Genomic DNA, 25,496 nt, shown 5'->3' on the forward strand with positions numbered 1-25,496 from the left:
GAAATTAAGCCGTATCACCGACGCAAAGATGAAATGTCCATCCAGTCGGATTGTCTCTTGTGGGGTAATCATGTGGTTTTGCCAAAAAAAGGCAGGGAAACATTTATACGCGACCTACACAGTACCCACCCAGGCATTGTCATGATGAAGGCAATTGCTAGGTCGCATGTTTGGTGGCCTGGCATTGACTCAGACTTGGAGTCATGCGTGCATCAGTGCAACACTTGCTCGCAACTGAGCAATGCACCAAGGGAGGCGCCATTGAGTCTGTGGTCATGGCCCTCCAAACCGTGGTCCAGGATCCACGTAGATTTTGCCGGCCCCTTTCTAGGAATGCTATTTTTACTCCAAATGGATTGAATGCGTAATCATGTCATCCAGCACGTCCCAGTCATCAATGAAAGCCTCTGAACCATGTTCGCTACCCATGGCTTGCCTGACGTCCTTGTCAGCGACAATGGACCGTGTTTCACCAGCTCGGAATTCAACGAGTTTATGACCCGCATTGGCATGAAGCATGTCAGGTCTGCACCATTTAAGCCCGCATCCAATGGTCAAGCGGAGCGGGCAGTCCCAACAATCAAGCAGAGCATGAAACGCGTGACGGATGGCTCCCTGCAGACCCGCTTGTCTCGCATTCTGCTCAGTTATCGGACGCGACCCCACTCGCTCACCAGGGTTCCCCTGGCAGAATTGTTAATGAAGGGAGCCCTCAAAACCAGGTTCTCCCTAGTCCACCCGGATCTTAATGATCACGTGGAAACCCGGCGACACCGGCAGAACATGTACCACGATCGTGCGGCTGTTTCACGTGACATTGATAACGACCCTGTGTTTGTCCTGAATTACGGTCATGGTCCCAAGTGGGTTGCTGGCACTGTTTTGGTCAAGGAAGGGAATAGGGTGTTTATAATCAAACTTGTTAAATGGCCAAACGTGCAGAAAGCATTTAGATCAGACCAAATTGCGATTTACTGACAACCAGGAACGACTTGAAGAGGACATCACCATCGCCGATCCACCAACACACACCCAACCAGCAATCGACCTCGCTGTCAATCACAAGGATGAACCCACCGTTCCTGACAGTTCGGTCAGACCAGCCGCGGTGCAGTGCAGCAATGGTCCAACCAACTCACACACACCAGGGTTTGAACTTAAACGATCAACCAGGGAGCGAAGGGCTCCGGATCGCCTCAACTTGTAAATAACTTGTACCGAAGACTTTGCGGGGGAGTGATGTTATGTATGTAATTATAATACTTGCCACCAGAGAGTGACTGTTGGAGTCCTAATGGTCACCTGCACACACGTGCAGGGCCAGTATAAAAGATTGGCTGCCATGTTGTTTAGGCACTCTGGAGTTGTAATAAAGAAGACTAAGGTCACACTAAATTTTGCTCACAGTACTCAATCTCGTGGAGTTCTTCCATACTTAACACCTTTCAGGCCAAAGTTCTCCAGCATAATGAGCAAGGTGTGGTATATTCAGGTTTAGTATGTTCCGTTGTGTATCGAGTTGAACGTAAGGCCTAATCTGAGGAAGGACACTCTTGCTATTGAGGGAGTACAGTGAAGGTTCACCAGATTGATTCCCAGGACTGACATATGAGGAGAGACTGGATCAACTGGGCTTGTATCCACTGGAGTTTAGAAGAATGAGAGGGAATCTCATAGAAATACACAAAATGCTGAAGGGATTGGACAGGTTAGAGGCAGGAAGAATGTTCCCGTTGCTGGGGAGTTCCAGAACCAGGGGTCATAGTCTTAAGGATAAGGGGTAAGCCACTTAGGACCGAGATGAGGAGAAACTTCTTCACTCAGAGAGTGGTTAACCTGTGGAATTCTTTACCACAGAAAGTTGTTGCGGCCAGTTTGTTAGATATATTCAAAAGGGAGTTAGATATGGCCCTTATGGCCAAAGGGATCAAGGGGTATGGAGAGAAAGCAGGAAATGGGCACTGAGGTTGAATGATCAGCCATGATCTTATTGACTGGCGGTGCAGGCTCAAGGGGCCGAATGGCCTGCTCCTGCACCTTATTTCTATGTTTCTCAGGCCATGTGTCACCCCATCTAAGTATAGCACTAACTGTGTGTGCGTGTGTGTGTGTATATATAAAATATGGATTGCAGCATTAGCATGTAACAGCCAGAGGATTGGGTGAAAGATGCTTTGTAATGTCATCCAGATGATGTACGCCAAGCATCCTAATGGGAAAATCATCGAATTCGTCCCACTCCCCGTTATGGTGCCGTTTGTTCAGTGGGAGCAGACTACTGTAGCGATGCTGTACATGTGTGATTCTGATTAAGAACACAAGAACATAATAATTAGGAGCAGGAGTAGGCTATACAACTCCTCAACCCTGCTCCGCCATTCAATAAGATCATGGTTGATCTTTGATCTCAACTCCGCTTTCCCGCCCGATCTCCATATCCTTTGATTTCCCTCGGGTCCACAAATCTATCTATCCTTAGCCTTGAATATACTCAACTGTATTTCTCACTCACTGTTCCAGCATTCTTGTAAATCAGTCAACTCGCTCCTTTTTCACATGTGTCCTATTTAGGATTAATTTACATTAATGTGCTATGGCTAATGTAACATTAGCCATGTTACAAGAAATGGTCAAGAGAGAGAATAAATGAAATAAAAAGGGCAATTGAACCGAATTTGATGCATTGTAAAAAAGGCATTTTAAGACTCGAGAGCAAGCTCAAGAGATTAAAGAGTTATCTAAATGCTGTTCTTTTCACATTGCTAATCAAAGCCCCATTCATGTTAAAATATAGTGCCCTGCAGGGCCTAGTTTTAGTTCCAGTAATTTCTGTCAGGGTGCAGGATGAATTATTTTCAGGTTCCATTTAAAAGCATGTCCCCATTCTAAAAACTAGAAAGCGCGTGTCCATTATGAACACCCTTACAGTTGTTTTGCATCCAATCTGCTCAACTTCATTTAGACTGACTGCATACCAACAGAAATTTCTCCAGCTGTTCAGTTGAACTTTGTATGTACCCGGGCCGCATGATTCAGTTAAAACCCGAAGATTAGCTCAACCTAATCCCAGATGGCCACAAAGTAATCTGAATTTAACAGGCAAACGGCTTTTATATCAATCTTGCTGTTCAACAACGAGGATATTTGAGAATAGTTGCTGATATTTTACACTCTTCTTCAGCCAGTTACTCTGTTCTGAAACATTCTTGTGATTCATTCTTTAATTTCCCTAATCCTTTCCTTTAGAACAGCATACGGCACTTAATGGAAGTCCTGTGACCAGTAAATGCTAACAGGCTGTTGATGGTAAACTTGGTCACTACATCGGTAAACAGTTGTAGTATTTAAACACACTCCAGTTCTGACAAAGGGTCATCGACCCGAAACGTTAACTCTACTTTCTCTCCACAGATGCTGCCTGACCCGCTGAGATTTCCATCATTTTCTGTTGTAGCATTTGCACTGATTAAAAATAGGCTGCGTTTGCTGACACCACTGTGATGCAAATAAAACCAATTATAATTTTATCTGAACCTCTCTTGAATTCCATCCCTCAACTCTTCTGCCTCTCAACCCCTCTCTACCCCTTTAAACAAATCTCAAAACCCATTATTCCAACCTCGCTTTTGAACACTCCTCCTCATTTTTCTTAGCTCAGCGCCAATTTTCCATACACTGATCTATGAAGTACTGAGGTTTTTTACATTAGAGATGCTATATCATCGAATCGTACACCACAGAAGGCGGCCATTCATCCCTTTGTGCCTGTGCCAGCTCTTTGAAAGAGCTATCCAATTATCCCACTCCCTTGCTCTTTGCCCATAGCCCTGCAAATTTCCCCCTTTCATGTATTTATCCATATGAATGGAAATTATTGCTGTATCTGTGCATTTAGCAAAACAGACATATACAGTGAGGTTGAAAATGTAATACTGCAAAATCTGATTGTGATATTCCTTACATGCTAACTGAGCTTTCCCATTAACTCCTAGAAATTGGCAGAATTTCCTTTATCTCTGCGGTAAGGCACTGTTCCCATGATTTGGAGCAACTTGCTCATTTCTTGTGTGTTTTTTTTTCCTCTCACCCTCCAGTTTTCTCGTCAGTTTCATGGTGGATGCTCGCGGCGGTTCAATGCGAGGCAGCCGCCACAACGGAATGCGCATTGTCATCCCGCCCCGCAAGTGCACTGCGCCCACGCGCATCACTTGCCGCTTGGTGAAGAGGCACAAACTGGCGAGTCCGCCGCCTATGGTAGAAGGGGAAGGGTTGACCAGTAGGCTGGTTGAAGTTGGACCGTCGGGTGCCCAGTTCTTGGGGTAAGTCGCAGCTTTGCTCGTTCTGGCCACCACACGATGCTCATCTTCCTTTTTTCCTTTTTTTGTGGATTAACGCTATCTGGGTCACAAATTATTGAATGTGAGCTTTTAGTTTAACTTGAGGGGGGCATTGAAATCTGATATAACAAGCCAAGTGTGCAGTTTCATTGTAAACGGACAGAGGTTTTACATAATGTGTATCAGCTTTTTTTCTTCCAAAATCAGTGACTTAGAGCAGGATATTCGTAAAAAGCTTAACGATGGCCAAATAGAAAACCATAATATTCTACCGACAGAAAGTAAAATTGGACATCCTTGTTTGATCATCTGCAAATGCCCAATTATAAGATTCCTCTCCAAACAATCCAGTATGATGTGGCCTTAAATACTCCGCAGTACTTGGTAAATTTTTTGCTCATTTTGTTAGTATAAGTTTTGCAAATGCTCCATTCAAATTCTGGATACTGTTGGGAATGACAGTTTCTTCATTGTTTTTTTCCACTTTTTGTTTCCCTTTACTGCTGCATGGATGTTTTTTCAGTAAACTTCACCTTCCTACCAACCCTCCCCCTCTCAACGAGGGCGAGAGCTTGGTTAGCCGAATCCTGCAGCTGGGGCCTCGAGGAACAAAATTTATTGGGTAGGATGTTTATTAAAAAGATGCAAACTGTCACGACAGATTTTAATTTTTTTACATTTTCTTTGGTATTTATTTTAGTCATTCCCCATGTTTATTTTCTGTTGTTTTTTTTGAAAAACAGCTTTCAGTTCTGTCACTGAAAGAAAATCATAGTGGCTTGATTTCTTGAAGCTGTTGTTTTGAGCTTGGCGCTTACAGGCATGTTTTCAATTCACTGCAAGCATTCTGCCTTCATAACTGCTTTACTTCTGTACTTCACCTGTTGAAATCTCTTTCAGCTGCATCAAATGCATTCAGTAAAACGTAACCGCTCTTCACATTCAATATTGGTATAGAGAAGGTATCAGCGGAAATGAAAACAAAAATTATCTTTTTGGGCTAGCGCAAATAGGGCAACTTTATATCGGAAAGATGAGTAGAGATAATGGGACATTAAGTCAACCGAAGACGGAAAATTGCCAGTGTTCATTAGCTTGTAAACTTCTTTACGATGGGTCAGTGAAAATGGCCTTCATGTTAATTAGTTCAGCAGAATGCGCTGAATAAGCACGTGGTACACTTGTAAAGTAATGCAACAGGCCTCCAGATTGCCGCTTTACACATACTTCAAAATAACAATGAGATTGCTATTTAATGTGGATCTTCTCAAAATGTCAGGATCTCTCAAGAACATCTGCTTAAAACAATCATAAAATTGGTGTTTAGTTTAGTATTGAGCTACTCAAAAACTTAAGGATGTCCTAAGCATTTCTGCCTTGTAAAATGTAGGTCTAAAATGTTTCATCAATGGTTTGGTACATTCCCAATGGTTTGGTACATTCCCAATGGTTTGGTACATTCTCTATATCCATATTTTCATTCTGGATGTCTTGCACCACACACAGGAAATGATCAATCCGCCGAAATGTGTTTTTTATCGAGACAGTGTAAGTTTTGGTGCCGTATAAGGCTGTATTACCAAGGTGGGACGCCATTGAGTGTTGAATTTCCGTTGCATCTTTCAATAATCACGCTTTCAACACATTTGCAAAAATGATTTTCTGTGTATGTCCAATGTTGAATATTATGAAGTAGAATATTAGAAATGTAAGGAACCAGAGGCATTTCTTCATTCCCAATATTCTGGCCAAAAGAGGGGGAGGAAGGTCTGGCGTGGGGCATTGAAAACGGGGACTCTTGCATTTTATGTCAGTTGTTTAGGTATTAAAATGTCAATGCTAAATTAACTTTCGAGACAACGGAGCCTCCTTAAAAGACCATTGGAAAATTGCTGCAAAGTTTCACTCGTGTGCTCAATTTCCTTTGGGTTGTGAATTTAAAAACCCAGTGAAAACATGTAAGTTCCATAGTCAGTGAAACGTTTCACCCTCCAGCGACTTTCTCCTTACTTCATTGGCAATGGTTTAGTAGATGTTATATTTAAATGAACAATACAGTCTCTATAGATGACTGAAAAGCAAACTGTCAGGAGGGGTTTGTAAATATGACATCAGTGTTTTTTTGAAATGTTGGAGTTTAAATTCTCTTTCTGACCCTTTGAGTGCTGGTTGTGAAATCTTCATAGTTCAAGTAAAATATGATACTTTTCTCACAGCGACTTATAAGATCATGAAATGTGCAGAAAAAACAAAGTTCTTTCATTTCGAGAATTCCTGGAATGGAGAAAAACAAAAACAAATGTGAAATGAATGAGCTTTGATTTGGGTGAAAGAATGCTATCTCAATCTTCAAAAGGTTCAATGAACAAATTTTATTTGGAGGTGGGTAGCTGTTAAAATAGCAACCATAATTTGGAGGGGACGTTCAATTAGATCTTGAAATTGAGTTTTCTAAATTTGCTAAAAGTTGCTCTGGTCCACCAAATAATGATAATACAAGAGGTTTCTCTTCTTTCTAGCCCAGTGATTGTGGAGATACCACATTTTGGGTCAATGCGAGACAAAGAAAGGGAGCTTATCATACTGCGAAGTGAAAATGGGGAAGTCTGGAAGGAACACCAGTATGACTGTAAAGAACAGGAGCTCAATGAGATATTAAATGGCATGGATGAAGGTAAGCATCCAATTTTGGCGGGTCTTTTGGTTATTACCAGCTTTTTAAAAAAACTACGGTATCCTTTTTCGTTAGCCTATTCGAGGTCAAACTTACTTTTATCGTCTCGCGTTGTTGGGCAAGTGCTTGAAGGTCTTTGTACTTTTATTGGTTACTATTTTGTGCAGCTCCACAAAGAAAAATATTACTGAAATTCCACTAAATGACAGTCTGAATAAAAGGAAAGCTTATACTGTATCTACAAACACTGACAGAGAAGGCGCACCATTGGCAGTTTTAACCGATCTGCATGACTGTAAACTGTGATGTTATCCCTCCTGGCTTCTTGTATTATTCTTCCAGTTTCCCTGAAAATTACTCTTGGCTCTATGTCAGCCTTTGGCTAAGAGGGAACACACTTGACTGTGGAGTCTGAAGGTTGTTGGGTCAACCCCCATTCCAGAGATTTGAGCGCATAATCTAAATTGATACTTTGGTGCAGTACTGAGAGAGTGCTGCACTGTCAGAGGTACCGTCTTTCAGATGCGAGTTACATAAGAACATAAGAAATAGGAGCAGGAGAAGGCCATACGGCCCCTCGAGCCTGCTCCGCCATTTAATTCGATCATGGCTGATCCGATCATGGACTCGGGTCCACTTCCCTGCCCGCTCCCCATAACCCCGTATTCCCTTATCGTTTAAGAAACTGTCTATTTCTGTCTTATATTTATTCAATGTCTTAGCTTCCACAGCTCTCGTGAGGCAGCGAATTCCACAGATTTACAACCCCCTGAGAAAATACATTTCTCTTCATCTCAGTTTTAAATGGGCGGCCTCTTATTCTAAGATTATGCCCTCTAGTTCTAGTCTCTCATATCAGTGGAAACATCCTCTCTGCATCCACCTTGTCAAACCCCCTCATAAGCTTATACATTTTGATAAGATTACCTCTCATTCTTCTGAATTCCAATGTGTAGAGGCCCAACCTACTCAACCTTTCCTCAGAAGTCAACCCCCTCATTTCTGGAATCAACCTAGTGAACCTTCTCTGAACCGCCTCCAAAGCAAGTATACCCTTTCGTAAAAATGGAAACCAAAACTGCACGCAGTATTCCAGGTGTGGCCTCACCAATACCCTGTACAACTGTAGCAAGACTTCCCTGCTTTTATACTCCATCCCCTTTGCAATAAAGGCCAAGATTCCATTGGCCTTCCTAATCACTTGCTGTACCTGCATACTAACCTTTTGTGTTCCATGCACAAGTACCCCCAGGTCCCACTGTACTGCAGTACTTTGCAATCTTTCTCCATTTAAATAATAGCTTGCTCTTTGATTTTTTTCTGCCAAAGTGCATGACCTCACACTTGCCAACATTATATTCCATCTGCCAAATTTTTGCCCACTCGCTTAGCCTATCTATGTCCTTTTGTAGATTTTGTGTCCTCCTCACACATTGCTTTTCCTCCCGTCTTTGTATCATCGGCAAACTTGGCTACGTTACACTCAGTCCCTTCCTCCAAATAGTTGGGGTCCCAGCACTGATCCCTGCGGCACCCCACTGGTTACTGATTGCCGAGATAATGAAGTCTTGCACATCTAGATGCCTAAGATCGGATGTGGACTGGACAACCTGGAATGGGACAAAGTTTCAGCGATACTTTACTTTCTGAATGCCGAGAATGAACCATTTATCCCTACTCTGTTTTCTGTTCGTTAGCCAATCCTCTATCCATGCTAATATATTATCCCCAACCCCGTGAACTTTGATCTTGTGCAGTAACCTTTTATGTGGCACCATGTCAAATGCCTTCTGGAAGTCCAAATACACGACATCCACTGGTTCCCCTTTATCCACCCTGTTTGTTACATCCTCAAAGAATTCTAGCGAATTTGTCAAACATGACTTCCCCTTCATAAATCCATGCTGACTCTGCCTGACGGAACTTTGCTTTTCTAAATGTCCTGCGACTGCATCTTTCCTGCTGCTTGAACCAAGACCCTGTCTCCACACTCGGGTGTAAAAGATCTTGTGGCACTATTTGAAGAGAAGGAGAGTTCTCCTGGTGTCCTGGCTAACATTTATATCTCAATGAACATCAGAGAGCTCTTTTTTGCAGAGAGTTGTAGGAGCATGGAATGCTTTGCTACAAGGATTTGTTGAGACAAAGACCATTGCATCTTTTAAGGGAAGTATTGATAAACCGATAAAGCAGAGGAAGATGCAGGGCTATAGCAAGCGGGCAGGGCAATGGGATGAGTATTCGATTACTCCAGCACGGGCATAATGGTCCAAATGGCCTCCCCTGTAAATTCCAATGTTTGTATGGAACCTACAACCTTCTGACTCGGAGGCAAGAGTGTTACCAGCTAAGCCAAGCTGGCACTTCCAAGATGAATCACCTTGCGTCCCTTAGTCTCGGGTTTATAGCTCGCGTTGAAATTCACACTTTACTTTCTGAATTTAATCTGGTTCAGGTTATATAATCGAGCCATCTTTGCCTCACAGGACAGTGGAGCAGTGCAGCTTCCACCCTAAAAACATCCATTTTATGTAAATTAACAACTCGAACAATGGAACATCACCACAGCAGTATGTGTCCTACAGGTCCTAATTCACGGACATTTCTGTTTTTATTCACCTACTGACCTGGGAACAGTTTTCATCACACTGGTTGACACTTGTATCAAATTTGTGTGTGTCATTCTCACAAAGATTGTTAACCTGGGTATTTTAAACAGGTGAAAATCGCGCACACAGGTACTTGCACTTAAAATAGCACACAGACGGATTTTAGACCAGAGTGTGGTTGACTGTATTTGCACCTTTCATAATTCCCTCTTGTGGCCACAACCTTGGCCAGCTTTCATGAAGTGGGCTCTTAAAAGCCATCTGTGCAAGAACCTCCCTGCAAGCTCAAGTGAAGAGGACCCAAAGGAATGTTTCCTGGTATACTTCAGATGTTAAAGGAGGGAAGTTCACCAAGAAAACTGAAGATGTGAAGAAGTGGCTGACAATCTGGTGAAAATGTTTATAGGTAACTGGGGATATTTTCAGGACAGTAAGGAAAGACGGGCTGCACCTGAACAAAGCAGGAAGATTGAGGCAACTTTCTGGAATCAATTAACCTAGTTAGGTCAGGGAGGAAGAAATCTGATCCCAAATGAGACTGATTGAAGGGTGGAAAGCGATCCATCAGGCAGGTATGAACACAGCGACTCCCGAGTGACTGACGGGAACCAGATACCAATGACAGATATATGACTGGAGGCCAAAAAAGGATAAGGTGTAAATACAAGAGCAGTAGCATTAGGAATAGACCTCAACTGGAGACTGTTGTGGCAGACAGAATATCAGAAATCGAGCTGACTCCAGAGGATGGTAATTACAACAGCATTAAAATGTTCCAGAAAAGACAGAATAGACTGGAACGTAGTGATATACACCCATCGATCAGGGACATACAGCTATAGAATGAGTTGCTGCACCTGGACCTCATGACTAAAAATTACAACGCTAACACCAGGAATATTCAGCAGACTGCCAGATCAGAAAAGGAGGAAGACAGTTTGTTCTATGAAGAGATAAGAAGTGTATGTGAGAATAGTAGGGTTATTTTAATTTCAGTCACCTAAATATAAATGGGGAGTAACAAAATGGTTTGAAATCTGGATTGGTAAAGGTAACACTTGATTACTTCTTGATCCAGTGTGTCAGCTTGGAGCAGTGCAGCACTCTTGCCTCTGAGCCAGAAGGTTGCGGCTTCAAGCCCCGCTCTAGGAGTTGACCACATGATTTCGGCTGACATCCTACTACATTATTAAAGCTGACGTTTTTCAGATGACCCGTTAAATCGAGGGCCCCATCTGCCTTTTCAGGAGGACACAAAAAGATTTCTTGACACTTTTGCGAAGAGGAGCAGGGCGATCTCCCAGTGTTTTGATCAACATTTATCCATCCCTTAACCATGTTGTGTTTGCAATAACTCAATAGACTGAATACTGTAAACTCCGAACAGGTACAAACCTGCCTCTACTTTATTAGGGCCCAAAGTGATTACATTACAAGATGGCTGGCCTTTTATACCTGGGCCGCACACACGTGCACAGCCCAATGACCTCTGACAGTGGTGCCACCTGGTGGCTAGTAAACCAAGCACACATACATGATAAACCAACACCACTAAAACAGATTATCTCGTCATTTATTTCACTGCTGTTTATAAGAAATAGCAGCAGGAGTAGGCCATACGGCCTCTCGAGCGTTCAATAAGATCATGGCTGGTCCTCAACCTCAACTCCACTTTCCTGCCCAATCTCCATATCCCTTCATTCCCCGAGACTCCCAAAATCTATCTATCTCAGCCTTGAATATATTCAGAGACTCTGCATCCACAGCCCTTTGGGGCAGAGAAGTCCAAATATTCACAACCCACTGAGTGAAGAAATTCCTCCTCATCTCTGGCTTAAATGGCCCATCCCTTATCCTGTGCTCCCCAGTTCTAGACACTCCAACCAGGGGAAACAGCCTCTCAGCATCTACCTGTCAATCCCCTTCAGAATCTTGTATGTTTCCATGAGATCACCTCTCATTCTTCTAAACTCCAGAGAGTATAGGCCCATTCTACACAATCTCTCGTCATAGGACAGCCTCCTCATCACAGGAGTCAATCCAGTGAACCTCCGTTGCACCGCCTTCAAAGCAAGTATATCCTTTCTTAGATAAGTAATGTGCACAGTATTCCAGGTGTGGTCTCACCAAGGCCCTGTACAATTGTAGCAAGACTTATGGGACCTTGCCGTGTATTGTCTCTCAAACTACATAAAAGCATGTCTTTTCTCTCAGTAAGAGGACAGTCCAAGAATAGGTGAGAACCCAGAAGATGCTCATGGAGCCGAAACTGATGAGTGGTATGAGATGGTTAATGTACCAAATCATTACTTCCACCAAGTATTTACTGAGGAAGGCACGAATAACATGTTCTTTCTAAAAAGCAACAACACCTGTGGAGTTCATGGTTTCAACGTAACTGAGATGGAAGTCTGAGACAGGCTAAAAAAACAAATAAATCCTCAGGGATGGAGGATATTTTTCCCTGATTACTAAGAGAGACGAGGAATGAGATTTGTGAGACATTGGGCTACGGTGGCCTCCCTCCTGTAGCTATCTTGTGAAGTGGTAACACAAGACATCTTAATAGCAGCCACGCACAGGAATTCACACACCCTTAATGAGCACCATTGGCTGTAACTGGCTCCTTGAAAGTGTTGCCCTGATAAGACCATATTTGGTAAAGCTGTGTTCAATTCTACCTTGACTCCACGGAAAATAGGACTGGAAGATAAGTAGATAAGGTTCGTAAATCACGATGATTAGGGAATTTCAGATTTGGGCTAAAGATTCAAACTGCAATCTCAATGAAATGTTGGCATATAATTGCCAATATTATAGGCCATTAAATATAAAATGGTGAAGAGCAGTCTCGAGTTCTTTTATAATGGGACAACTCCCTTGTTGTGTGAGGTGCCACGACATTTTATGGGGAAATGTTAACCTTGCTCGCCCGGTGGGAAACTTGACAGTATCAGACTGGCCGCCTGTTTTACTCTCTCCACGCTTGATTTGCCTTTCTATTGACTTGCTTGCATCAGTTTTCCAGCAGGCAAGTTAGGTTAAAAGACCCCCTACGCCTTTACCCAAAGGCGTCTCCAGAGAAGAAAAAACGAAAACAAACTGTGGAAGAACATTTCCTGGTTGGCAGTGGATTAGAGACAGTAATTTACAGTATGAGAATCAGCTAACTGACGGACAAAATGCTCATGGTTTACAATATTTTCTGAATCCTGTCATTGGATTGCCATGTTTTAATCCTTTGCTACCCATCCAGTGCCCTCTGTATGTGGCAAGCAATGAATTAAGAAGATAAGTAGTTGCTCAGCTTTAAGGTTAGCATTAAAGCAATGTTCACACTTCAAAAGTACTTAATTGGCTGTAAAGTGCTTTGGGACACCCTGAGGTCGTGAAAGGTGCTATATAAATGCAAGTCTTTATTTTCTTTCTTTCAGATGAAGGTTTATCCCAAATATCTTTCCTTCCTCCCTTAATGTAGCTCGTCGTCGGCTCCCTCCACATACACATTGTTTATATTCTCCGAACAGATTAATTTTCTTTAAAATAAATATTTTTTTCACATATTACAGCTTGGAGGTATCATTTTCTATCCTCCTTTGATAAAAAAGGAACTATTTTCTGGGTGGTCCCATTATGAACTATTATTTGGATGCCTTCCAAAATCAGAACTGAACAGGGCCTTTAGAGGATATGGAAATGGAGGATCGGCGATTCCAGACTATAATCTCTTGAAGTGACAGGCATCACAATGGCTTCTACCTGTTGCATTGTTATTTTATGTACTGTGTGATGAGTATGCCTTTTTCTTTGTCTTATTTTTCTTTATCTCCTTTTCATTTACCACATCACTTCCTTTGTTCTATGAAAGAAGGAACTTGCATTAATATAATGCTTTTCACATCATCAGGGCTTAGCAAAACATTTCACAGCAGATTAATTACTTTTGTGAAGTACTGTCGGTGTTGTTTTCTAACTTAGATTATGTACTCAGGTCCTGGCGTGGAGCTCGAGCCCCCAACCTTCTGACTCAGAGGTGACGGTGCTACCAAATGAGCCGTCCTATGACATCATGCATTCTTTTTATTGTTTCCTTATTGAACATAATCAAAATACATATGCCAATTTAGGAAGTAATAATTTGTACAGACGTTTTAATGATTCCATAAGGAAGGAAATGGAAAGGATGTGAGGCAGTGAGATTAGAGTACAATACTCCAGAAAGACAAATGGCTGGGGCAAATGTGTGGTGCACTAAATCACTGGTTAGGCCTCAACTGGAGCACTGTGCCAAAATCTGGGCACCACAATTTATAAAGGACATCAAGGTCTTGGCAAGGGCGCAGAAGAGATTTATTGTAATGGTACCAGAGATGAGGGACTTCAGTTCAGAAGAGAAAATCAGATTATTCTCCTGAGAGTAGAGAAGGTTGAGAGGAAATTTAATAGAGGTGATCAAAATTATGAGGGGTTTTGATAAGAGTCGACAGGGAGAAATTGTTTCACTGGCAGGAGGGTCGGTAACCAGAGGACACAGATTTAAGATAATGGGGGAAAGATGATTATTTTTTAGGCAGCGAGTTGTTATGATCAGGAATGCATTAGAAACATAGAAAATAGTTGCAGGAGTAGGCCATTTGGCCCCTCGAGCCTGCACCACCATTCAATAAGATCTTGGCAGATCATTCACCTCAGTACCCCTTTCTTGCTTTCTCTCCATACCCCTTGATCCCTTTAGCTGTAAGGGCCATATGTAACTCCCTCTTGAATATATCCAATGAACTGGCATCAACAACTCTCTGCGGTAGGGAATTCCACAGGTTAACAACTCTCTGAGTGAAGAAGTTTCTCCTCATCTCAGTCCTAAATGGCTTACCCCTTATCCTTAGACTGTGTCCCCTGGTTCTGGACTTCCCCATCATCGGGAACATTCTTCCCGCATCTAACCTGTCCAGTCCCGTCAGAATCTTGTAAGTTTCTATGAGATCCCCTCTCATCCTTCTAAACTCCAGTGAATAAAGGCCCAGTTGATCCAGTCTCTCCTCATGTCAGTCCCGCCATCCCGGGAATCAGTCTGGTGAATCTTCGCTGCATTCCCTCAATAGCAAGAACGTCTTTCCTCAGATTAGGAGACGAAAACTGAACACATTATTTCAGGTGAAGCCTCACCAAGGCCCTGTACAACTGCAGTAAGACCGCCCTGCTCCTATACTCAAATCCCCTAGCTATGAAGGCCAACATACCATTTGCCGCCTTCACCGCCTGCTGTACCTGCATGCCTACTTTCAATGACTGATGAACCATGACACCCAGGTTTCATTGCACCTCCCTCTTTCCTAATCTGCCGCCATTCAGATAATATTCTGCCTTCGTGTTTTTGCCCCCAAACCTCACATTTATCCATATTATACTGCATCTGCCATGCATTTGCCCACTCCCCTAACCTGTCCAAGTCACTCTGCAGCCTTTTAGCGTCCTCACAGCTCACACCGCCACCCAGTTTAGTGTCATCTGCAAACTTGGAGATTTACACTCAATTTCTTCATCTAAATCATTAATGTCTATTGTAAAGAGCTGGGGTCCCAGCACTGAGCCCTGCGGCACTCCACTAGTCACTGCCTGCCATTCTGAAAAGGACCCGTTTATCCCGACTCTGCTTCCTGTCTGCCAACCAGTTCTCTGTCCATGTCAGTACATTACCCCCAATACCATGTGCTTTGATTTTTCACACCAATCTCTTGCGTGGGACCTTGTCAAAAGCCTTTTGAAAGTCCAAATACACCACATCCACTGGTTCTCCCTTGTCCACTCTACTAGTTACATCCTCACAAAATTCCAGAAGATTTGTCAAGCATGATTTCCCTTTCATAATTCCATGCTGACTTGGACCGATCCTGTCACTGCTTTCCAAATGTGCTGCTATTTCACCTTTAATAATTGATTCCAACATTTTCCCCACTACTTATATCAGGCTAACCGGTCTATAATTACCTGTTTTCTCTCTCAATTCTTTTTTAAACAGTGGTGTTACAGTCCATAGGAACTGATCCAGAGTCGATAGACTGTTGGAAAATGATCACCAATGCATCCACTATTTCTATGGCCACTTCATTAAGCACTCTGGGATGCAGACGAACGGGACCCCGGGGATTTATCAGGCTTCAATCCCATCAATTTCCCGAACACAATTTCCCGCTTTATCCTTCAGTTCCTCCTTCTCACTAGACCCTCAGTCCCCTAGTATTTCCGGAAGGCTTTTGTGTCTTCCTTCGTGAAAACAGAACGAAATTATTTGTTTAACTGGTCCGCCATTTCTTTGTTCCCCATTATAAATTCACCTGAATCTGACTGCAAGGGACCTACGTTTGTTTTCACTAATCTTTTCTCTTCACATATCTATAGAAGCTTTTGCAGTCAGTTTTTATGTTCCCAGCAAGCTTCCTTTCCTACTCTATTTTCCCCCTCCTAATTGGCCTCCTCTGCTGTATTACAAAATTCTCCCGGTCCTCAGGTTTGCTGCTTTTTCTGGCCAATTTATATGCCTCTTCCTTGGATTTAACACTATCCCTAATTTCCCTTGTTAGCTACGGTTGAGCCACCTTCCCCGTTTTATTTTTACTCCATTCAGGGATGTACAATTGTTGGAAGTTCATCCATGTGATCTTTAAATGTTTGCCATTGCCTATCCACCGTCAACCCTTTAAGTAGCACTCGCCAGTCTATTCCAGCCAATTCACGTCTCATACCATCGAAGTTACCTTTCCCCAAGTTCAGGACCCTAATCTCTGAATTAACTGTGTCACTCTCCATCTTAATAAAGAATTCTACCATATTATGGTCACTCTTCCCCAAGGGGCCTCGCACAACAAGATTGTTAATTAGTCCTTTCTCATTATACATCACCCAGTCTAGGATGGCCAGCCCTCTTGTTGGTTCCTCAACATATTGGTCCAGAAAACCATCCCTAATGCACTCCAGGAAATCCTCCTCCACCGCATTGCTACCAGTTTGGTTAGCCCAGTCAATATGTAGATTAAAGTCGCCCATGATAACTGCTGTACCTTTATTGCACACATCCCTAATTTCTTGTTTGATGCTGTCCCCATCCTCATTACTACTGTTTGGTGGTCTGTACAAAACTCCCACTAGCATTTTCTGCCCTTTGGTATTCCGTAGCTCCACCCATACAGATTCCACATCATCCAAGCTAATGTCCTTCGTTACTATTGCATTAATTTCCTCTTTAATCAGCAACACCACCCCACCTCCTTTTTCTCTCTGCCTATCCTTCCTAAATGTTGAATACCCCTGGATGTTGAGTTCCCAGCCTTGTTCACCCTGGAGCCATGTCTCCGTGATGCCAATTACATCATATCTGTTAACTGCTGTCTGTGCAGTTAATTCGTCCACTTTATTCCGAATACTCCTCGCATTAAGGCACAGAGCCTTCAGGCTTGTCTTTTTAACACCCTTTGCCCCTTTAGGAATTTGCTGTAATGTGACCCTTTTTGCTGTTTGCCTTAGGTTTCTCTGCCCTCCACTTTTACTTTTTTTCTTTCTATCGTTTGCTTCTGCCCCCTTTCTACTTCCCTCTGTCTCACTGCATAGGCTCCCAACCCCTTGCCATATTAGATTAACCCCTCCCCACTAGCAAACACTCCCCCTAGGACATTGGTTCCGGTCCTGCCCAGGTGCAGACTGTCCGGTTTGTTTTGGTCCCACCTCTCCCAGAATCGGTTCCAATGTCCCAGAATTTGAATCCCTCCCTTCTGCACCACTCCTCAAGCCACGTATTCATCTGAGCTATCCTGCAATTCCTACTCTGACTAGCACGTGGCACTGGTAGCAATCCTGAGATTCCTACTTTTGAGGTCCTTTTTAATTTAGCTCCGAGCTCCCTAAATTCGTCTTGTCGGACCTCATCCCGTTTTTTACCTATATTGTTGGTACCTATATGCACCACAACTGGCTGTTTACCCTCCCCCTTTAAAATGTCCTGCACCCACTCTGAGACATCCTTGACCCTTGCACCAGGGAGGCAACATACCATTCTGGAGTCTCGGTTGCGGCCGCAGAAACGTCTATCTATTCCCATTGCAAATAGAGTCCCCAATCACTATAGCTCTCCCACTTTTTTTCCTGCCCTCCTATGCAGCAGAGCCCCCCACGGTGCCATGGACTTGGCTGCTGCTGCCCTCCTCTGATGAGTCATCCCCCTCAACAGTACCCAAAACGGTGTATCTGGTTTGCAGGGGGATGACCGCAGGGGACCCCTGCACTACCATCTTTACCTGTGGTAAGACCAACTCACTAAACGTGCTATTGACGACATCCTTAGCATCGCGCATGCTCCAGAGTGAATCCACCCGCAGCTCCGGTGCCGCAATGCGGTCTATCAGGAGTTGCAGCTGGATACACTTCCCGCATATGTAGTCGTCAGGGACACTGGAAGCGTCCCTGACTTCCCACATAGAACAGGGGGAGCATAACATGTGTCCGAGCTCTCCTGCCATGACTTAACCCCGAGATTAACTTAATTTGGCAACAATAATGCTAAAGGTTACTTACTGATAAAGAAAAGAAAAAGAAAAAAACTACTCGCCAATCACTTACCACCTCGGCTGTGAAGTCACCTTTCGATTTCTTTCTACTTTTTTGCCTTCTCTCCCTGCTGCAGCTGCACCAGCTGGCCTTTATAGGCCGCTCCGACGTCCCCGAACCTCTTGCTGTGATGTCACACTTCGTTTTCTTTTCCTCCCAGGTCGGGGAGTCAGCACTGGTGGGGAAAACAAGACAAAGCAACACCTCCCGCTTCCACTTGCCCGAACTCTCCCACGTACCAAACTCTTACCTTTGCACTCTGACCTGCCGCTGCACTCCAAGCAAGACTGCATCAAGCCCCCTCTTTTTATGCTGTTCCTAGCTGACTCACCACTGGCCTGTTTAGAGAACCAGTTTTTACTAGCTGCCCAATTAACTAAGCTAGCTTGCTTGTTTGTCTCTGCTTAAACCTACAAGAATCCTATCTGTTTAATATTGCAGTTTTACTTAAACTTGTAATCTTATTTTACCTTTAGAAGCTACTGGAAATTGTCACTAGTAATTTACACCAACCTTGAAATGGTTTAAAAAGGATTAACCCTTAAAGTTCTCCCACTTACCAAACTCTTACCTTTGCACTCTGACCTGTCGCTGCACTCCTGAAAGGATGGTGGAAAAAGATTCAATACAGGTTAAACCTCCCTTATCCGGAAATCCTCGGGACCTGGCCTGTTCTGGATAAGTGATTTTTCCGGACAAGGGGTGGCCACGTTAAATTGGAAGGTACTGAGCAAGGGGATATCGAGGCTGGCTGGCTTGGGGTTGGGAGTGCGGCAGAGAGATCATGGAGGCGGTGGATCGCGGGGTCAGGCCAGCGATTGCAGGAGTCGGCAGGGAGGAAGGACTTCAATTTGTTCATGTCTGAGTTTTGCGCATGCGCCACCCGGTGGCCGGGAATGGTTCCGAACGAGAGGTGGTTCTGGATGAGGGAATTCCGGATCAGGGAGGTTCAACCTGTAGTAACTTTCCAAAGGGAATTGAAAAGGAAAAAATTGGAGGGCTATGAGGAAAGACTAGGGGAGTGGGTCTAATTGGATAGTTCTTTCAAAGAGCGGGCATCAAAGGTGGGTCGAATGTCGTCCTCCTGTGCTGTATGATTCTGTGATTTCGAACTAGTGTCTTTGTGTGTTGTAATTTTCACCAGATCTCTGATTCTAGCCTTAATACAAAGAATTGTATTTAAACAGATGGTTTGAGCAAGGTGGTAATGAAAGCTTAAATTTGTTTGCGTGCAAGTCAGACTTTAAAGCTGAAAAGAGCTCTCAGCACCGCATTAATCCATTCTCACTTAGAACTCGATAGCCTTGAAGAACTGGAGAAGAAGCGCATCTGCCGAATTGTCACCAAGGATTTTCCGCAGTATTTTGCCGTCGTATCTCGGATCAAGCAAGAAAGTAATCAGATGGGACCTGAAGGAGGAATGTTGAGCAGCACAACCATTCCACGTGTGCAAGCATCCTTCCCAGAGGGAGCCTTGACCAAAAGAATTCGAGTAGGCCTCCAGGTAATTAGGCGTTTTCTATTTCGGTTGATTTGGCACACTAAATGCAAAGGAAAAGCTTACACTACGACCTCTGAATGTCGGTCGTTTTCAATTCTGTTGATAAACATCAAGTTTTGTTGCAGAAAAATAACTGTCACAGAAAGGCAGCTGATATACTCGTGAATGATATTGTTATATTGCAGCCAATGTAGGTGTGCCATGGCTACTGATGGAATTATATTCATAGGAATAGGCCATTTAGCCCTTCGAGCATGTTCTGCCATTCAATGAGATCATGGCTGGTCTGTGACCTAACTCCACATACCCGCCTTTGCCCCATCAATCTCAGATTTAAAATCAACAGTTGACCCAGCATCAATTGCCATTTGCGGAAGAGAGTTCCAAACTTCTACCACCCTTTTCATGTCGAAGTGTTTCTTAACTTCACTCCTGAAAGACCTGGCTCTAATTTTTGGACTATGCCCCTTGATCCGAGACTCCACAATCAGTAAAAATATTGTGTCTCTATCTACCCTATCCGTTCCCCTTAATATCTTGAAAACTTCAATCAAATCACCTCTTAACCTTCTAAATTCCAGGTAATACAACCCAAATTTGTGTAATCTCGCCTCGTAATTTAATCCTCAGAGTCCAGATATCATGCTGGTAAACCTACGCTGCACTCCCTCCCAAGGCCAATATATTCTTCTTCAGGTGCCCAGAATTTCTCTCAGTACTCCAGGTGTGGTCTAACCAGGGCTTTGTATACATTAATGGTTTAACGCCTTAGCAAAGAGTCTTTTGTTAAAGAAGCAGTAGCAGGACATTGAATTTTGCTTTTCCAAGTCAGACAGAGTTAGTATGGACTTATGAAGAGGAAGTCATGTTTGACAAATTTGCTGGAATTCTTTGAGGATGTAACGAATAGGGTGGATAAAGTGGAACCAGTGGATGTGGTATATTTGGACTTCCAGATGGCATTTGAAGGTGCCACATAAAAGGTTACTGCACAAGATAAAAGTTCACAGGGTTGGGGGTAATATATTAGCATGGTTAGAGGATTGGTTGACCATTGGAGGGTCGCTTCGAGCTTGGGTGGGTTGGTAGTGAGATTTGTTGCCAGTGGAGGTCCCCGTGGTTTCTGGTTGTGAGTCCATGACTACTCCATTCTCTCTCCCCCCCCACCTCCTCCCACACACAGAGATCGTGCTAATGGCCCGTTACATGCAAGTTGCATTCAAGTTCATCACATGGGTTTTATATTTACATCTTGGTACATTTGTTGGGTGGATTACAGTTGCGTTTCTTTTTGTGTGGTACATTTACTTATCAGTACAGGTACACAAGGACAGTCTAGTTCCAGCACGGCCGGATGAGATCCGGGTCGTCTGGTGGCGGTGCAGCGTCCCATGCTAGTGGGTCTGTGGGCGAGGTGAGCTCATTTTGCTCGAGTTGCTGGAGCTCGGGGCTCTTGCCATTACTCCTACTATGCCCAACGACAGCTGATGTGTCTGTGACCTCCCTGTCCTTTTCGTTTGCACAGTGTCGCTGCTGCTCCCTGGGAAGCGATCTGAGCGAGTGAGCGTTTCGTCTAAGCGACTTGTCTTGTCTAGCAGTTCTGACTCGCTTTCCTGGAGGGCACCGTTGTGAGCACTCTAGTTTGAGATCTTGGCTGGTCCGGGTCCCGTTCGGAGGAGCCATTGCAGGTGACCCTTCGCTCTTAAGCATTGCCGTGGTGCCGAGTGGGTTTGTGGGCTGTGCCTTTTCCACCCGGGTGCTGGGCGACGGTAGTCGACTGCGAGCATAGGCGCAGTTTACTGTTTCTGGCCCGTGGCGGTTCATGCTATCGGGTGCCTGCAATGTAAAACCGATCTGAGGCAGGGTATCGCTACAGGTGCCTCTGCTCTCCGGGGATCGTTTACTCTGCAGCTTGTCTACTTCTGTCAGCTGTGGGGACACTTTATGATACATCATTCTGGGGGATGCAGGCTACAGCATTGAATAGCCCGCTGGACCTGTATACGACCGTTAGGTGTTCGCCCGCTACATTAGCTGATTGCAATTTGCACCTGACATCGCTCAACAATATTTTGCTCGTTACAGCTGGACTTTTACATTGTTTACCAATTTCAAGCAGTTCATTCAAAAATCATTTAAAATGGCCTTACTACTTTTACCCCAATCGTGGAACCACGTGTCGTTGCTCCATTAGCGCTGCACCTCGTGGTTTGGAAGCCATCTTTTCCCTATCCATGATGTCGACTGCTGCGATCTTCTTTCCCAGGGATTCTGCCACTGAAGCTGGGAAGGCGCCCTCGGATCCAATCTTCCTCCCCAGGAGTCCTGCCACTGAAACCGGGAAGTTGCGCTTGGGTCGTCTCAGCCGGATCATCGCCATGCAGTCGTGATGAGCGGTCTGTGCCTTGGGGCTGCGCGGATCTGCTCTCCGGTGCCTGGCCCAACCGAAGGTGGGGGCGTGCTCTGCTTCTGAGCACGGGGGACGTCGATCGCTGGAGGGATGAAGTCTTCCCAATTCCAATTAATCTTCCTCTTCCATCATCTTCCAAGTAGCATTGGTCCATCACCTGAAACAATCTACAATGGTAAATTGTGCACCGTGCCATCATGGGATACACTTACATCCGCACTACCAACAACTGATATCAGTTCCTTGGTGTAGGTGCGCAACTTTGCCTGAACCGGGACCAGGTTGGGTCATTCAGCTTGATTGTTCCATAACCTCTCAAAGGCTTCCTGGCTCATTACTGACTGACTCGCCCACATGTCCAGTTCCATGAAGACTGGAACGCCATTTATCTCGACTTCCATTATCACTGGAGGGAAATCTGTGGTGCAGTTATATACTCCATACACTTCGTCCTGGGACTGAGCTGCCTCTCTAGCCATCTCCTTGTAATCCACGCTGGATTCACAGCCATCTGCTGACTCTTCTTCCACGTGGTGAGTCACAGCTCTTTTGCACATTCGCTGGAGGTGGCCCTTTGTGCTGCAGCCTTTGCACACATAGTCTCTGAACTGACATTGATGAGCCCTGTGATTACCTCCGCAACGCCAGCATGGTGCTACTCGACTCACGTTTGTGCCCCTCGGCGGACTGAGTTAAAGGACTCGGGGGACCTGTACACTCTGCCATGGGCAGATTCAGGTTCAACAGTTCTGCCTGTGAAAGGCACCATTCTATTTACAGTACTTGCCGGGTTTGAGTCCCGAGAGTAAGTCATCATCTGCTTGGAGCTGCAGCTTGAGATCATGAACGCCTGGCTGATGCTAATGGCCTTCTGCAGAGAGACGGTGGTTTCGGCAGACAGTAGCCTGTGAAGAAGGGCCTCATGACCGATGCCAATTACGAAGACATCCCACAACACATCGCGAGGGATGCGCCGAATTCACAAGGTCCTGCCAACCTCCTGAGGTTGGCAGCGTACTTTGCTATTTCCTGGCCCTCGGGGCGGCGGTGTGTATAAAATCGATGCCTGGCCGTGAGGATGCTCTCCTTCGGTTTGAGTTGGTCCCGCATTGGAACTTTCAGCTCCTCGTATGACTTGGTCATTGTTTTCTCTGGTGCAAGCAAGTCCCTGACGAGGCCGTAGACCGCGGGCCCACAACTGGTCAACAGGATAGCTCTGCACTTATCTGCCAGCGTGGCCAGATCATCGCCTACCAGGTCGTTTGCGACAAAATATTGGTCGAGCCGCTCCGTAAAGGCTTCCCCAATCTTCACCCTCTGAGAACTTTTCTAATGCACCAACAATCGTCATTTTTGCGTGAAAGTTCGTAATCTTGTCGCCAGTTGTTGTGTCTTTAATATTCTTATGAATGACTCCACGAGGTCTAGTATTGTACGTGAGCTGTTGTGACCTTAGTCCCATTTATTATAACTCCAGAGTGAGGCACAAGCATGGTGGGCAGCCTTTTTTGCTGGGCCCTGCACACCTATGCAGGTTTCCCACAGGTCTCCCATCGCAGTGCCCTCTGGTGGCACACCTTATGTAACTATACACTTAGTATACATGGTCTACATACATGACATAGTATGCAGGTACAGCAAGTGATCAGGAAGGCCAATGAAATCTTGGCCTTTATTGCAAAGGGGATGGAGTATAAAAGCAGGGAAGACTTGCTACAGTTATACAGGGTATTGGTGAGGTCACACCTGGAATACTGCGTACAGTTTTAGTTTTCATATTAACGAAAAGATATACTTGCTTTGGAGGCAGTTCAGGGAAGGTTCAGTCGGTTGATTCCAGAGATGAGGGGGTTGATATGAGGAAAGATTGAGTAGGTTGGGCCTCTACTCATTGGAATTCAGAAGAATGAGAGGTGATCTTATCGAAACGTATAAGATTATGAGGGGGCTTGACAAGGTGGATGCAGAGACAATGTTTCCGCTGATAGGGGAGACTAGAACTAGAGGGCGTAATATAATAAAGAGCCGCCCATTTAAAACTGAGATGAGGAGAAATGTCTTCTCTGAAGGTTGTAAATCTGTGGAGTTCACTGCCTCAGAGAGCTGTGGAAGCTGGGACATTGAATAAATTTAAGACAGAAATAGACAGTTTCTTAAACGATATGGGGAGCGGGCAGGGAAGTGGATCTGAGTCCATGATCGGATCAGGCAGGATCGTATTAAATGGTGGAGCAGGCTTGAGGGGCCGTATGGCCTATTCCTCCTCCTATTTCTTATGTTCTTATGCTCCTTAGGTACAGTAAAGACAGTAAAGCCATAGAGTGCACACTGCATAGATTCACCTAGACAATGCAAGGGATGGGAAACTATGGTTCTGAGAAGAGAATTGCGATACAGGGACTATTTCCATTGGAGCAGAGAAGGCTAAGAGGAGATTTTATAGAGCTTTTAAAAATTATGAAGAGCGAATATGGAAGGCTATTTCCTCGGGTTGCCAGCGGGGGGGCGAGTGGGTGGGGGGAGTTATCACTGACAATTTGAAGTTATCACTGAGAGTGAGGGGAACGGTTAGAAGACATTTCTTTCGACAGGGCAATTGGTGAATGGAATACTTTGCCACAGGCAGTGGTTGAAGCAGAGACCATTGCATCTTTTAAAGGAACATTGTCCGAATATTTGAAGCAGAGGAAGATACAGGGCTTTGACGAGACTTTGGGGCAGTCGGATCAATATTGGATTGCTCCAGCAAAGAGCTGGCATGGACTCGATGAGTCAAATGGCCTCTTGTATCATAAACCCCTATGGTTCTATAGTATTCAATTTAATGATTTTCCTCATTTGTTGAAATATTGTCTGTCAAAATGTAAAGATGTAATTGTTTTAAATGTTAGGTACTTGTAGATTATATGCAAATAGTATATTGCTGAAGAACTTCATACTTAGTACTAGGCTAATTCCCGTGGTTCCATTCGGTCAGCAGTAAAGCTGTGCTAAAAGGGAACACGAGAAAGAGATCGGGCTACAACATTGAAGCCCCCGATTCTCCAACCCACGCTTCCTGTGAGTGCAACTCCCGTCTGGGAGCACAGGATTGTGGAATTAGCCCTTCCGTTTGATGATCTCCAGTGGGTGGTTGTGTGCTGGCAAAGGAACTGCATTTTCTGAAAATGCTGTAGTGACTTTATAGAAAATAATCTATTCCTGTGGGATACTCAGTACATTCCAGCTGCAGATTTCGACCTCTTAGCCGATTTCTCGTTGATTGCTATGTTGAAACGAGCCAGTCAAAAATACACTAACTAAACTGGAGTAACAGTAGCATGCGATCATATTTTCATAGGGAGTATATAACAAATAATTCTTGAGT

At 44.3% G+C, this 25,496-nt stretch overlaps 1 protein-coding gene across 1 annotated transcript in view; it reads left to right on the plus strand.

Annotated features, from left to right (window-relative positions):
- ank3b (ankyrin 3b) overlaps positions 1–25,496 on the plus strand; it is a 614,562-nt gene that overhangs the window by 499,684 nt on the left and 89,382 nt on the right. The window contains exons 29-31 of the mRNA XM_070876860.1: positions 4,095–4,319; positions 6,857–7,011; positions 19,511–19,722. Coding sequence (XP_070732961.1) covers positions 4,095–4,319; positions 6,857–7,011; positions 19,511–19,722 — 592 coding nt within the window. The remainder of the gene's footprint in view (positions 1–4,094; positions 4,320–6,856; positions 7,012–19,510; positions 19,723–25,496) is intronic.

The sequence above is a fragment of the Pristiophorus japonicus genome, chromosome 3 (genome assembly GCF_044704955.1).
Source record: "Pristiophorus japonicus isolate sPriJap1 chromosome 3, sPriJap1.hap1, whole genome shotgun sequence".
NCBI lineage: Eukaryota > Metazoa > Chordata > Chondrichthyes > Pristiophoridae > Pristiophorus > Pristiophorus japonicus.